Source organism: Ursus arctos, unplaced genomic scaffold (genome assembly GCF_023065955.2).
Source record: "Ursus arctos isolate Adak ecotype North America unplaced genomic scaffold, UrsArc2.0 scaffold_17, whole genome shotgun sequence".
Lineage (NCBI taxonomy): Eukaryota > Metazoa > Chordata > Mammalia > Carnivora > Ursidae > Ursus > Ursus arctos.
In genome coordinates, this window is record NW_026622841.1 from 13156358 (window position 1) to 13172327 (window position 15970).

The 15970-nt window shown below is 39.1% G+C and overlaps 1 protein-coding gene across 1 annotated transcript in view; it reads right to left on the reverse strand.

The window, feature by feature from the left end:
• PHLPP1 (PH domain and leucine rich repeat protein phosphatase 1) overlaps nucleotides 1-15970 on the reverse strand; it is a 205526-nt gene that overhangs the window by 51056 nt on the left and 138500 nt on the right. The window contains exons 5-6 of the mRNA XM_026496438.4: nucleotides 3490-3636; nucleotides 2659-2889 (exon numbers count right to left, since the gene is read on the reverse strand). Coding sequence (XP_026352223.1) covers nucleotides 2659-2889; nucleotides 3490-3636 — 378 coding nt within the window. The remainder of the gene's footprint in view (nucleotides 1-2658; nucleotides 2890-3489; nucleotides 3637-15970) is intronic.

Here is a 15970-nt window from a genome sequence, read left to right on the forward strand (position 1 = left end):
CCTTCATCCCCAACGGATTCACAGGTTAGTAGGTTGAAACCAGATAAGAAGAGTTTAAATACCTTCAGCCAAAGAATTGAAGGCTCTGGGCAAGACTGTGCTTGTTTGAGAGGCTACACAATGGAAACAGATGTCTCAGCCAGGAGACAACAGCAGCAGCGAGAAAGAAAAGGAAGGGACAAAGAGAGAAACTAGTGTGAAAGAAGAACTGATAGAATCTGGTGGTAGACCAGAGATAGGGTCCAAAGTTTTGTGTCTACAGAAGCAATGAAGTGATGTTGCTATCAGTAAAATAGGAATCCAAGGGAAAGAACTAGTTGAATAAAGAAAGAAATTGAACTGTTTCACAGGGGTGTGGTTAAGTGTGGTCAATGTAGGGAACCAAGGAGAAATTATCCAGCAGGCAGCTAAAGTGGAATTAGTCCTGAGAAGAGAAATGAGGGTTTGAGAAAGATTGGGGAATAATCAACATGGAGATGGAAGATGAATGATGAAGTCCTGAGGGCACAGGCGACCACCAAGGCAGCAAACAAAGTAGGGAGAGACTCGGGAAACATCCACAGTTTGGACAAAGGGGAAAGAGGAATTATTAATGATGCCACAGAAGACATAATATCAGACTCAAAGAAAGTTGATATGAGGAAAAAGAATAAGATTAAAAGAAAAATGATAAACTATCACTTTTAATCTGATGTTACATTTCCATCTGAAGGAGTAAAAAACCCAATAAAATTATCCCTTTGGAGAAACTAAGTGAAAGTCTCCTTAAGTCCTCCCACTAGCTTCCACTTAAAATACTAGGGCAGAATTACAAGCAAATCTGACCAGACCTTCCCCTTCTCCACTCGGTTGCCCAGAGGGAAGAGAGAAGCTAGGCACAATCATTGAACATGTAGAGTGTCCCGTCTACTGTGGTATTTAAATGTCCTGTAACTGACCTCATCTAAAAAGATCCAATTAGAACCAGAAATCTAGATGGCTCCATTTAGAAGGGCTTAAATGCTTTAATATGAAGGGTTTCTAAATCCAAGCAACTCAGAGACAAATAATGTTAACTAACAATTTTGGAAGAAAGTTAACAAGAAAGTTAACAGAGTGTTTAGTGCCCTCTCCTGTGACATTCCAAAAAGTTCTCGAAGTCAGATAAAGTATTACCATTTGTACTCTTCAAATTAAGAATTCTAGATCTGCAAATTGCTAACCAACACTTCCCCAGGTACAACAGGCATGATTTCTTTAGTCTGAGGAAAGGGAAAGGCAAGCAATTCTTTTTTTTTTTTTTTTTAAGATTTTATGTATGTATGTATGTATGTATGTATTTATTGAGAGACAGAGAGAGAGAGAGTGCAAGCATGAGCCGGCAGGAGACAGAGAGGGAAAAGCAGATTCTCCACTGAGCAGGGAGCCAATGTGAGGCTCAATCCCAGGATCCTGAGATCATGACCTGAGCCAAAGGCAGATGCTTAACGGACTGAGTCACCCGGGCACCCCAAGGCAAGCAGTTCTTTGAGGACTGGAATAAATGAGTTTCCAAGGCCAGACCATATAAATGCAGAAGAAAAGGAGCAAAAGATGATGCTTCTTTATACTGACAAAAGTCAACAGGTCTGAGTGAGGGTCTAAGGTTACCAACAGAGAGGAGAGGGCGTAGTAAGGCAAAGAAAGAGCCACCTTTGACAAATGGGAGGTGTAAAGAGTCCAAGAATGATAGCTGAGCAGGTTCCATGAGTAAAGAAGAGCCCTCAATTAGGTAATAAGAATGATACATAAAACACACTGGGAGTGTGAGGCATTTAACTCAATTCCTTCCCAAACTCCACGAATTAGGTTCTGTTATTAACCGTAATTTAGAGATGAGAACACAGTTGCAGAGACATTAAATATCTTGCCCAAGATTTAACATCATTAGTATGTGGTCATCAACCCCTGGCTAATGGAGGAATTAGTCTGGCTGAAAAAGTATCAAATTGGGCAAATTAGTATGAAGGCTTAAGACTGATAAGTTGCTTTTCAGGAACTCAGACCCATGACAGGCTCTTGTTTTTCCTTAAAAAAGAGAAATTTAGAATAGTTTCCTCCTTGTGTACTGGTTCTTTGTATGTCAGAAACTAAACTGAACCTCACATACTAATAAGGGATGATCACTGAGCATGTAGCAAGGACTATGCTAGAGGTTTTTAGCTGGAATTTAGCAAGATCAGGATTCAAAATGCAGGTTCCTTGCTCTTGTGAGGTGTGAGAGTGGAGGTTCTGGCCAAACTTGGGCCTAATGAGAGGTTGTGAATTTTATATTTTTATAAAGAAAACAGTAAACTAAGGGCAGAGCCCCATGGATAAAAAAAATAGGAAATTAAAATAAATAAGTTAAACAAATTAATTTAATTTAATGAATACATCATATTACCTTAGGAAAATCAAGGAAGGAAAAAAATTTAAGAAAGAAGAGATGCTCAATGATGTTAGCTGTCTCAAGCCACAGAAAAGGAGGACAAAGAGAAAAAATATCCATTCTGTTCTCAATGATACAGTTTTCATTCACCATAAACTGCAACTAACCAGCTTGCTTGCCTTGCAGAAGAATGTCACCAAAAGGGCTATAACCTACTCCTAAATATAAGCCGACCACCTAAATGGGAATTATTTCTTAGAAATAGTTACCTCAGATCCACATGTTTAATGTGAGGCATTTTTCTTAAAGCCTGTAGCCTAAGGGTCTCCATACAGTTTCCAGACATACAAAGTTTATCCACAGCAGTCAATTTCTCCAAAACCTCTGGAATGTCAGCGAATTCATTGAAAGAAAGACCAAGATAACTAAGCTGATGCATATTCTCCAACTCAGGAGGAAGGGCCTGGAGAAAGTTCCCATCCAACAAGAATGTCTGTAAGCTAGTAAAGAAAAGATAAGAATTACAAAGAGAATGTGTACATTTTACATGTTTATTATCAGTGTACAAGTTCCATAAGTATAGATCATATTACTAGGAAAAGAAAATGAACTATCTTTTGCAAAATGCATAAGGGCAGGGCCCGAGGCAATAATACACCACAGAGAAAAGATCAGAGATAAGCATCTTAATCTTTTACTGAAAACCAAAACTATGACCCATTTTCCCAACTTGGATAGGCATAAATGGGAACAATATGAGCCAACTACAGTGTGAATGAGCCCCAATACCCATCTTTCATTGCTACTTTAAATATTAAGTCTTAAAATTCAACATACTCAGAAAATGAGAAAGTAAGCATATCATCCCATGGGTACACACACTCATCTGTGGGGATCTTCAGTTCTAAACAAGGATATTTTAACTTTTCACAAGACTCTAAAGCATATAAAAGCTAATAAATGAACTCTCCAGAAGAGCCCGATCTCTTGCTTTGGAGCCAAGACTTACATGACCAACATAACAAGTTAACTAATCGCATAGGCTGCGACCCTAGTGCAGCTTCCCGGGGGTCTCCGAGGGATACTGTGCAGGTACGCACTTGTGCATAACTCCGACGGCTGCTGGGACTGCTCGCAGGGCGTTGCAGGACACGTTCAGCTCGGTCAGGGTTGGTATATTGCAGACTGCTAATGGGAAGTCCCCTAAATGATTATTGGAAAGGTTAAGACTCTTCAACTTGGTGAACCTGTTACAATAAAACAAAAGGAAAGAAAAAACAAATGTCAGAGATGCACAATATCACATTCTTTTAGCAGAGCCTTAGAGATAATCTAACCCAATTCAACTGCGGAGGAAATGAGCCCACAGAGGTTAAGCACGCAGCAGAGCTGGAGTGAACCTCTTCAGACTCTAAGGCCAGTGCTTAACCTAAAATATAAAACATTTAAAAACAAACAAATTTGTCAGTCTAGAATGAGACTATTTGAAGACGTGATTTCTGCTGAAGTTGTTTGTTTGTTTGTTTGTTTTAGCTTTACTGGGGTCAGCTTCATTAACACACCACTACGTGATAACGGAGAGAGAGGGAAAGAACAGGCAGATGTAACCCTTCCGAATTTCTGTGTTATCCACACAAGTCAAAAATCTTTCTGCTTCTTTTCTCCCCAAATACAAACCCGAAATAAAAAATTAATTTATCAGAACTACACACTCTCTTAGGGAACCAAATTCTAATAGTTCCAAATTTAAGAACCAATTATCATTTTTCAATCTCAACCCAACATTTGATACTGCTAACCACACACCCTTTCTGGAAAAGCTCTTCTCATTTCACTTGCATGACCTTTTCCTCACCCAGCCTCTTCCAACACTCTTTGATTCTTTCCTCCTAGGTTTCTTTCTTTTTTATTCTTCATCTCCTCCTCTCCACTCCACAGTTAAGTGTTTCTCACAGATCTCTGCGTTGCCAGTGTCTTTCCTTTCTCTCTTTACCTTGCCCTCCTTAGAAACTGTTTTACTACTCCCTGAACAGCTCTCTCGAACCTACCACAAGCATCTCCTGCCTGCTGGGCTACCCTACAGGATTTCCAGTGCGAAACTCAACCTGCATCTTTCTCCCTAGACCAGCACTTCCTCCTGATCTATTTTTGTTAATGGCTCTTTCATTTTCTCCGTTGTCCCAGCGATTAAAGAAGTCATCTTTAAAGTTTTATTTCTCTGTGTTTTACTTCTCTGATGGTCCACTGCTGACCTCTACCCTTTCTTTTTATTTGAGATGAGAATCAGATTAGTTATTGCATTATTCTAATTATTTTTTAAACTGACCAAGCCTAAATGTTGATGAGTAAGTACAATGCCTAGACCACACACACGCACACACACCTTAAAAATAAATCCAATTCAATCCAATTAGTATTTTAAGGAAATTGTTGTGTGACCCAACTGTTGAATTTTATAATAAAAAAGGCTAAGCTTTATTTTTTAATTTTTTTCTAAGATTTAATTTCTTTATTTGAGAGAGAGAGAGAGCACACTCATGCACAAGCAGGAGAGGGACAAGCAGGCAAAGAAGGACAAGCAGACTCCGTGCTCAGGAGCCCTAAGCAGGGCTGGTCTCAAGACCTTGTCCTCACAACCTGAGCCGAAATCAAGTCAAATGCTTAACCAACTGAGCCACCCAGGTGCCCCTAAGCTTTGTTTTAAATAGCAACATAAAGTTTATTCTAAACAGAAAGGTGACAACGGGCCTACCTGACAGGTTAAAAGTGTTACTCTGATTTTTCTTTTACAATAGCAATTTTCTTGAATGGCAAAGTGTAGACCTAACAGTATTTTAAATTAAACAAAACAAAACCTTAAGAATTAACTGCTAAACCTGAATAATCACTTTTAATTTGCTTTATACTTTACAATGTGATTCATTAGGCCTTCTTAAAACAAAGAGTGCTTATCCTTTATTCTGACTAAAGCATCCATGATCTATACTACACGAGCTAGAATTACAGGTTCCATTATTCCTAGTTCAAGAGGTCTTCAAAGCATGGCTGGAAGACCCTGGAAGAGGTCACTCAGACCCTTTCAAGAGAATTCCCAAGGTCAAAACTACTTTTGTAAGAATACTAAGGTGCCATTTGCCTTTTCCCAGTCTCCTTTTCTCTCAGGTGTCCAGTGGAGATTTCCACATGGTCTTTGTGATTACACACCTGACCGGATGCAGAAACAGGAGCTATCCAATTATCTTCTAGTAAGCCAGACATGAAAAGATTTGCAAAAATATAAAACAATGACACTCTTCTACCTACTTTTGTTTTCTAAAATAGTTACTTTTCATAAAAAATGTATATGTTAACAAGAATGGGTTTATTATTTTTCTAAATATATATTAAAATACTCGGTTTAAGTTTTTAATGTTGTAAATATCAATAGATTTAATCCACATAAATAAAACCTGCTTGGGGTCCTCAATTTTTGAGAGACTAAAGGAGTCTTAAAATACAGTTGCCAGATAAAATACAGAAGATAAACAACTTTTTTTTTTTTTAGTGTAAAGTATGTCCCAAATATTGCATGGGATATACTTATACCAAAAAAAAATTTGTTGTTGTTTTTCTCAAATTCAAATTTAACTGGGTGCTTTTCTGTCCTTCTAAATCTGCCAATTCTATCCTGAAATAGATTAAACTGCTGTTCTAGTCCAAACAAAAACAGTATCCTACTTTCTAGATATGATTCCTCATTTGGTAGAACTGGCCACAGTTTAAAAATATGCACACAATTAAACTGAACTTAGAAAAAAAAGGTTCCTCTAGGAAGGAAAAAGACCTACCAGACATTATTCAACACAATAGAGTGGAGATGAAATGATTACAACTCCAAGACTTACTCAAGAGAGCAAATGAGAGTGCTGGCTTTTGGAAAAGTATTTGTCAATAATATGGTGGGGGTGGGGGAGGGTATATTCATCTTTGCAAACAAATTTACTAGAACCACACCAGCCCTGACAACAAAGGAATGCATTAAATTGAATGAGTAAAGGCAGTTGAAGAAACAAACAAAAATAAAACTCTTAACAAATACCCTCCATAGTCCTATGTATATATACAATTGAATTTTAAAATGGCCACAGGCTCTAAATATAAGGAAGAGCGATTATTCTTTGCATCGATTCAATGATAAAAATACTACCAGACCTTATAATAAAGAGAATTGTCCTTAGTCCCAGAACAAGGAGTCTGTGCTGTCCAGTAAGACAGCAACAGCCCTCAGTGACTACGGAGCACCTGAAATGGGGCTGGTCCAAATTGAGATATTCTCTACGTACTTAATACAAAAAAGAATGCAAACTCATTAATAATTTTTTAGAACAGACAGCAATTTTGATTCATAGCATTAAATAAGATATATCATCGAAACTAATTTCAGCTATTTCTCCTTACTTTCTCTAATGTGGCTGCCAGAAATTTAAAATTATGTGTCTCACATTACATTTTCATGGAGAAGCATCTTCTCCATACTAAGAGTAAGCAGATTTCTAGAATTCTTTACCCAAATGACACCAAACCTGTTTTCAGGGCTTGTGTGGGCTTCTTCCCCACACCCATAGGCCCTCATCCATAGGCCCTAGGCGTGGACAGAACTGGGGACAGCGCGTCCACAGTCCTTGGTGTGAGGGATGGAGCTAGAGACAGAAAGAGAAGACATTTGGGCCACTGGGCCGTATCTCCCCATGCTGTCATTATCCAGTGTGGAATCCTAAGGGGTCTGAGGATTCTAAACTTGAATCTATGCTTGCAAGTCATTGATCTGTTAAGGTAGGAGGAGAGAACATATTTTATTTAATAGTTTATTAGCTTAATTGTAACTTAAATATGTAGATATATGGCATGAGGCCTCCATTTAGACTCTTGCCCTACACCTGTACATTTTAAGGGTCGATTCTGATTTATAAGTTTCTTAAATTTCTTTCCTTCCTTCTCATCACATTCCCTACATCCCTCATATTCCTTCCTGTGCAGCCCATCCCCCAAATTCTTCCCAGAAAAGAACACAGTGTTCAGCAGACTTGTTTAGCAAACAAAGCATGAATTGTTTCTGAGAACTCAAGTTCTTGGTCTGAACACATTAAAATTCATTTGTTTTGGAAACTCTAACCCTTACCCTTCTTAGAGTTCCACTTTTTCTTTACAGATGTGGAAAGCAGTCAGATTACAGGCATCTGCCAATTCAAAAATCCCTTCAGAGAAAGATAACCTAGAATCTACTACTCTCAGGTCTTAAAATGGGGAAGAGATACCTAGAGGCAATGTTTAAGTTAAAAGAGAGATAAGAAATCAAAATGGAGAGTGGATGACCTTTCCTCCCTTTACCCTCATTCAAAAAGAATGCAGAGGAGGGAGCAAGGGGATGACATAGTGTTAGGGAAGAAAAGACTAGAAATCTCTGTATCTCCTGCAAAATAGGACTTTAAGCTCTGTCATGCTAATAGGTGAACCCTATAAATTATCAAATGTACACAAACCCAGATTCCAAAATAAAACTGGCTGGCTTTGGAAAAATACATATTTGGTAAAGTATTTTAAATAATTTTATTTTAAACTACTATTATACTTCCTTTTTTTTTTTCACTATTACAGTTCTTAAATGCTAAAATTAAGTCCTTAAAATGAAGTTACATTATATTCACTCATACAGATAATTCCTCACAGCTCTTCAATATAGGCGTATAGAACAGAATCAAAACATCACAAAATTTCAGATTAACTAAAATTACTCTAATGATGATTGTAACAACTATAATGGTCGGGTTAGCAGTTAATAAGGAATGACTCTTCCTGATGTTTTAGAAACTAAAAGGACAGGAAACTAGTTTGTTTTTAAAAACACCTGTTATACGTACATACACACAGTGCCAAGGCTAAAAAAAGTTACCTAAAGTGGATATGTCGTCTTCATTTCTCAGTTACCTAAAGTGAGAATAAAGTGGCCTTTGAAGTCATTTTCTCTCATTTCTCAAGCTCACAGATAAAGGAGGCTCAGAGAAATTACATGTCACGGACAACCTGAATATACTGACTTTCAGCATCAGTGCTACTTCTCATCTCTCCTGCTCTTCTTTTATTACATCTTATTAGAGATGTTATTTTTAAAGATTTTATTTATTTATTTGACACAGAGAAAGCCAGTGAGAGAGACAGCCAGCGAGAGAGGGAACACAAGCAGGGGGAGTGGGAGAGGAAGAAGCAGGCTCCCAGCAGAGGAGCCTGATGCGCGGCTCGATCCCAGAACGCAGGGATCACGCCCTGAGCCGAAGGCAGATGCTTAACGACTGAGCCACCCAGGCGCCCCTTATTAGAGACTTCAATATAAATAGGTCCAGTTACTAATAATCCTAAGTCACGGGTCAAAGAGTGGTCTCAGAGCAGAGTATGGAAAGCATTCTTTTTTCAGCCTTACTTCCCCCTACAGAGGGTGGCGCACTGTCCGCAATGGAGGGCGACGAATACTCTGAACACGACGGGCAATTCCATTTAAAGCAATTCAGGCACACCTAGGGCTCACAAACTACCCAACAACCTGCAAAGCCTGACTTCACTCTGCAGAGCACTCAATCTACTTTAAGGAAAGAGCTATAACTCATGTCCGTTTGTTCTATAATGGAGCTCAAAGTAGGGCAAAAAAATCAAGTTAACATTTATCCGGAGTCTAACAGAGTAATCTTAGTTAATTCTTAAAGTTACAGGTGCAGTATTATAATACTACATTTAGCCAATGGTAATGGGCATTGTGGGCTTTTAGAACTCAGGTCTCACTTAACACAAAGTTCCATGGTACACTTTCGTTTTTTAATACTAAATGTCAGAGAAAAGTGCAGCCAGGGGCACCTGGGTGGCTCAGCTGGTTAAGCCTCCAACTCTTGATTTCTGCTCAGGTCATGATCTCAGGGTCGTGGCATCCAGCCTGCATCCGGCTCTATGCTCAGCTCCCTGACCAACCCCCCCCCCCCCCACCTTGTGCACTCTCTCTAAAATAGATAAGTCTTAAAAAAAAAAAAAAAGACAAGTGCAATCAACTAAATACTTGATCATCTACAAAGATAGAAAACTCTAATTGTGTTCACAAAGAAAAACTGAAGTCCCTTCCAAACTAGGTATCCTAAGGACCATATAACAAAGTGCGGGATTGCCTGGGAAGGGTGGGGGCCTTGAAATGATGGAAGGTCACAAGCAGAAAGATGGTAGAGTGGAGCTGACACTATCACTGCTTTGCCAAATTGATGATACTTCTTTCATTTGCATCTCCTTCTGTATTTACACTATAAAATCAAAAGTACCGTAACAACGATACTGTAGCTAGATACTATAGCTGTATTAATGTTCTTAGTTCCTTTCTTTCTCCAACTTCACACCACCACTAACAACAAAGTAGGACCAGCACCTATTTTGAAACTGCTCCTGAGGGAATCGAGCAATCACTATGTCCCTGCCCTCACCTAGCTTCCATCTTAATCCAGACAGCGTGCTGTCTGACATATTACAGTCTACACTCAGCCTCAAATGGACTGTTTTCTTTAGTCACTAAAATTTCCAGGTATTATCTTCCAAGTGACTCCCTCTTCAAAAGGGAAGGGTACTTAGTTTCTTAAATTAACCTGAAAGGTTAAAATGCATCGCATGCCTGCATCCAATGTCCCTACCTTTATTAGACAGATATGTAGGTCTTTCAATGGATCAACCACAGCTCTATTAGCTTATTTCATTCTGGCCTCTGAAAAGCTACCTGGGAGCAAGTGCTCCTTACAAAAGGAAGTGGAGCCATGTTTCCCAAGGGCAAGAAGGAAAAAGCCAATGTTCCCTGATATCAAAGTTGGGAAAAATAAACAAATATAAATGCTGATTTTTATTAACTTCCCCCCCTGCCCCGGGGGGCTTGTTTTGTCACGATCCTAGACGCTCTTCATCTTTCTCCTTTCTCAGCATGTATTCACTCAATCTACCCACACTCAAAACGCAATGGACAAAGTTCTTTAAGGATATTTAGGAAACAAAACCAAATAAATAGTATGATGATTATTTGGAGACATAATAATTAGCTTTAGATCCATCTAAATCTTTAGTAATTTTTCTTTCAGGAACTAAGGATAGGTTAGGAAAATTTGACCATAAAATAAAATAACAGTATGACAGAGGTACTCCTGTTCTTAAACCTATTCAAATGTGATTAAACGGGAGTTACACATTACACTCATTAAGAGGAAACCATACTTCTTTTACTCAATGATTCTAACAGAGAGAAATCAATATAATTTTCTGGAGTTATTACTCACTACAAGTGGGTCAATTAGAAAAAGATTCCCTGGTGATTGGATTTCCGTTTCATAGTAACAGTCCATGTTTCACTTGTTTTTTCCCTGTGGGGGAACACGCTAATACACTTTGGAAATTATTAGGCTCCAATATTAAGTAATGAAGGACCTGCTCGAGGGCTGGAGTTGTAAGCCTAGCTCTGGGCTTAGTCTCCTGCTTTCCATTAATTATGAAAAGCAGGCTCCCTAATGGCTCAGAGTGGCTGTACCTTAGTGGAGAGCTGCCAGGCTGTCAGTGCTCTGTAATAGTCACTATATTAGCTTTTAAAAGGATTGCTTTTATTTGATTACCAAAATAATACATGCTCATTTTAACAAGCTGAACTATAGAAGCATGTAAAGAACACATTAACAGTCTCTCCTACTTCCTCCCAAATCCCATCCCCCTCGAGATAACCTGTGTCAAGTTTGGTATACAGGCTTCCAAAGCTTTTCCTCCCTATAGAACCCATACCGCATAAATAGGAGATAACCTCCCTCCCCTATTTTTTGAATGGGATTATACCACACACATTTTATCTATAGCTTGTTTTCTCATCTACTACACACAAATCATCTTTCTGAGACAGTAGGTAAAAGTCTAACTCACTCTTCTGACAGCTGCATAATACACAGAGTATGAATGTACCACAACTGATTCCAGCCCTCCGCTGACTGACATTAGGAGTATTCCCAGTTGTTTTTTGCTATTAGGAATATTCAGCATATCCATTTGTGCATCAGTGCTTTCACTTTGCAGTATTTATGAGTGCCTGATGACTTACCCATAATTCTGAAATCCAACAGCCTCTGAAGTTAAAAAATTTTCACTGATTCATGTGGTGACAAAAGCTAACCTGAACTGATGTGAATATTCTGATATGAATTTGTTCTCTTTAGAAATATAAACGTGTCTGCTTATGGAGACCCAAAGCCTGCGAGAGGTGCTTTACAATATATATGTCTATATTATTAATAATCTGAAACTCTCTGAAATCTGAGGCACAAATGCCTCAAGAGTTTTGGGTCAAGGATTGCGAACCTGTATTTCTAAAAGTATAACTGACGGGTCCAAGAATACGTACAATTTAAATTTTAATACGTACGGCAAAATTACCAAAAAGTTGTAGAAATTCATACTCCCAATCACCCATGTTGGAAAGGGTTCCTTCCCATGCTTCCTTCACTAGCATTTAATGTTGGCATCCTTTCCACTGTTGCTAATCTGATGGGCAAAAAACGGTATCTTTTTCTGAAGTTCATCTTCTTTGGAATACACATTCATATCCTTTGCCTGTTTTTCTATTGGGTTATTTATCTTTAACTTATTAATTTGTAGGAGCTCCCTGAATATTAACTGCCACACCCAGTGTCATATGCTGCTATGTGTCACATGACACTCCTAGCCTCCTGTTTCATTTTCCCCCACTCTGTTAATGATGACTTCAGCCACAAACTAATCTTTTTTATTTGCTCAAATTTGGCAATCTTTTCTTTGATGGAGTCTATATTTTTCACCTTGATCTTGGGAAGGTCCTCTTACCTCACGCCAGAGTGGTACAAAAGTTCTCCCATACAGCCTAATATTCATGTATTTTTATTTTGTACATTCAGATCTTTATTTCACCTGACATTTACTTCTTACAGGTGATGCTTGGTAGAGATTTTTTTTTTTGTCTAGTAGTTAATTATGCCAACACCATTTATTAAATAAATCACCGTTTTCAATATTCATTCAATTTAATATTCATTCAATTTCATATACTAGGGGAATAGTGAACAAAAAAGAGAAAGCCTACTACTGCTCAAGTAAAACAGACTAAGAAAAAAGCGTAGGTAAAAAACAAGCTACATTTACTATTTATTTCTCTTTTTATCCCCAAGATAATTTATAAAATCAAATGCCTGCTTTCTTGTTCTTCCTAAGAGCCCACCTTGCAGTTTGGAGTCCATAAAACACTTTGATTAAACAATTCATTTGACAGAGTAACTTGTCTCTTTTATCTGTAGAAGGACAAACCTTGGAAAGAGTATCAAAGTACTTTTAAAAACCGTGTATTGAATGCACGTTCTCTCGAGAAGCATTAGTTAAACTGTGAGTGAAAGAGATGTCAGTCAGCAACTTCTTAATTTATCCTCCTTGCATGTTAAATTCTGACTCTTCTAGCGCAGACCTTCACTGTTCGTGAACTTCGTCCTACAGCCATGTTTAAATATTTTTGCCCTAATCCAGGTATGACATAGCACAACCAATGCTACAGTATTTATGTCAGAAAGCAAGACAATTTGCAAAAGACTTAAAAGGCTCTCTTTCCTGGATACAGAAGGAAAGAAAGAGTATCTTTTGCCCCATGTTCCTCTCGGACGTGTCTGCGGCTGCGGTGGCATTTGAGAAATATTTGAGTCACTGGGCCTGTTTCAGAATTGCTGGGAACACCTCCTCTTCAGAAACCATGACTCAGCTCCTTTTAGCTCTCACACCCCCAAACTCTACTGCCCTGGGAATGAACTCTTATTGGTGACTTCTCTGCTTCTTGGTGCAGTGATTTTTCCCGTTGTCCCTTTAGGACAAAGTCCACCAGCCTCGCACCCAGTGAACACCTGCCAGGGTCTTCTGGGAGTTTCAGCATGCATACAAATGTACAAATGCTAACGTGGCACACAACCAGCTTCTCGACACTTGAGCCAAAATACACAGAAACCATTCCATCTTAATCCTAATCACCACTAATGACTCTTAGTACAAGCAAAACAGGCGTATCACCTTTTCATATGACTAGAAAACAAAAATAAACACATGCATAGCTTGGATAAAACTCTCTTTGAGAATAATTTTCTTAAGAACTGCCGCAGAACAGAGGAAAGCTACAACTCACAGACATAATTTTTCCAAAATAATAATCAAGGAAATCGAGAACACTCCATATTGGCAACAATTACAATGGACATATTGCTGGGATGCAAATGAAAGCATTTCCTAAAGAGAGACATTTCTATTTTAATCCTCTTTTAAAATGATTCAAATAGGAGGCACTTACTGGTTACTTATTTTGTGCCAGACCTAGGCTAAGTTAACCCTATGTATACAACAGCCAATAAGACAGAGCTCCAACCCACGGAGGGGTGGGGGGGCGGGTAGGGAGATGTGAGGGGCAGGCTCCCATGAACCAAGTAAGTACATTATATAGAAAACCACTCCAGGGACGCCTGGGTGGCTCAGTTGGTTAAGCGTCTGCCTTCGGCTCAGGTCATGATCCCAGGGTCCCGGGATCGAGTTCCACATCGGGCTCCTTGCTCAGCAGGAGACTGCTTCTCCCTCTGCCTGCACACCCCCTCTTGTGTTCTCTCTCTCTCTGACAAATAAATAAAATCTTTAAAAAAAGAAAAAGAAAACCACTCCAAATCATAAGAGGGTAATCATGTGGAAAGAGCAGTCACTAGATCCACAGTAATCTACAGTAACCCTGCACTAACTTCACGAAAGTAATGAGTCACAAACGGCATAAATCTGCTGTGTTCTGACTTTTTTTTTTTTTTTATGAACTGGCAATATAATGATCGAAAAGACAAACAAGAGGTATGTTATTATGTTACAGTTAAACATACCTTCCTTATGAAATGGTTTCTTTATTCAACTTATCCATGACTACCTTTTCTTATTTTCTTACCAACAGATCTGCCCACAGCCAATTCAATTGCAACATCATTCAAGAGATGTTTAATATTAACCACCATACTAGCAGGACAAAGAACAAAAATGTAAAAAGCAGAAAACAGATTGCTATTTCCGGTCCTCTTCTCAGAGGAAAGAAAAAGAGAAGGTCCACAAAGTATACTTGGATAAAATCCCAGTTGAGTCATATAAGGATATATAAAAATGAAAACCAGATAACATCTCTATCAAAGATATCGGATTATCAAAGGAGAAAGTGAATGTAAGCTAAGGTCAGAGAGAATAATTATATCATGAAAATGTGCTTAGACATGAGTAGTTTAAGCTCACATCACGCCTACGAATAAACCAAGCACACCTGATAGTTAGTAGAAAAAAATCCAATACCCAAAAGTGTACTAGATACAATAAAAGTCTGAACCATCCGTTCGGTAAACACTGTCTGAGTTCTTCTTATGCACAAAGGTGTGTGAAGCCTACAAAAGAGAAGTACATATGGTTTTCACCCTCCGGGAATTTAAAAATAGTTTGGGGGCAAAGCTGCTATAATACAAAGCACAAGATGAAAACTTACTGGAAAAAAACAAAACAAAACCATGAGTACTTACAGAAGAGAAAACTCACTGTATTCGGAGGGACACAAGAGTTTAATGGGGAGATGGGGATTAGAGAAGAGGACATTCAAGGCGAATAGGGTGGCGGGACTGTTTCTCAAATTTAGCATGCGTTGTTAAAAATGCAGTTCCCTAGGTCTCATCACCAGAGGTTCTGACTCCGCAGGGATGGCAGGAAAAAAGATTTCTCTGTTTCCTGTGAATACCCCATGCACCCCATGTGATCCTGACGTAAAAATCATATTTTGAGAAACACTGATTTGGAGGGCAAAAACTACAGGGTATACTTGGGAAGCATTAAGCAAATGATAGCATTAAGCAGAAAGAACTGTGGTCTTAAAGGGCGCGTGAAGACTAAGCACAGGGCGCCTCAAATTCCAGATGAAGACACTGCTATTTACCAATGAAAAACTCTGAATAAATAAGTGAAACAGACTATGCGAGGATGCATGGCTTTGTGTGAATCATGCAAATCACAGAGCATCTCTGTGCTTCAGATGTGCTTGACACACACACACACACACACACACACACACACACACCCCTACCTCTCCATGTGGGGTGAAAGGTGCATTCTGACAGAAATCTTCTAATTGGAAAAAAACTGTGTGGAAAGTCAGACTTTCCCTAAGGTTGTCTTGTTAATTACACGTCCCAAAGACAGCACCCGGGAGGGATGGGTGTGCCCTCCTCCAGAGAAGCCACTGTGAAATATCCTGCCAACGCTGGCACCATCCGCCCAACCCACCCGTGGGAAACGACAGCAGGCGCGGGACTCCTCCCATTCACAGCTCGGTTACTATGGAGAGCATGGTGAATGACATCACAACTCCAGGCACTCTCAGGACAACAACTCTCCTGGATTTTTCATTTTCAAAAGTGACACGTGTGTGTGGTCAGAAGGAGCTCCAGAGTGAGCTGAGGCTGTTTGACCTGAGGCAGAGGAGAGAGG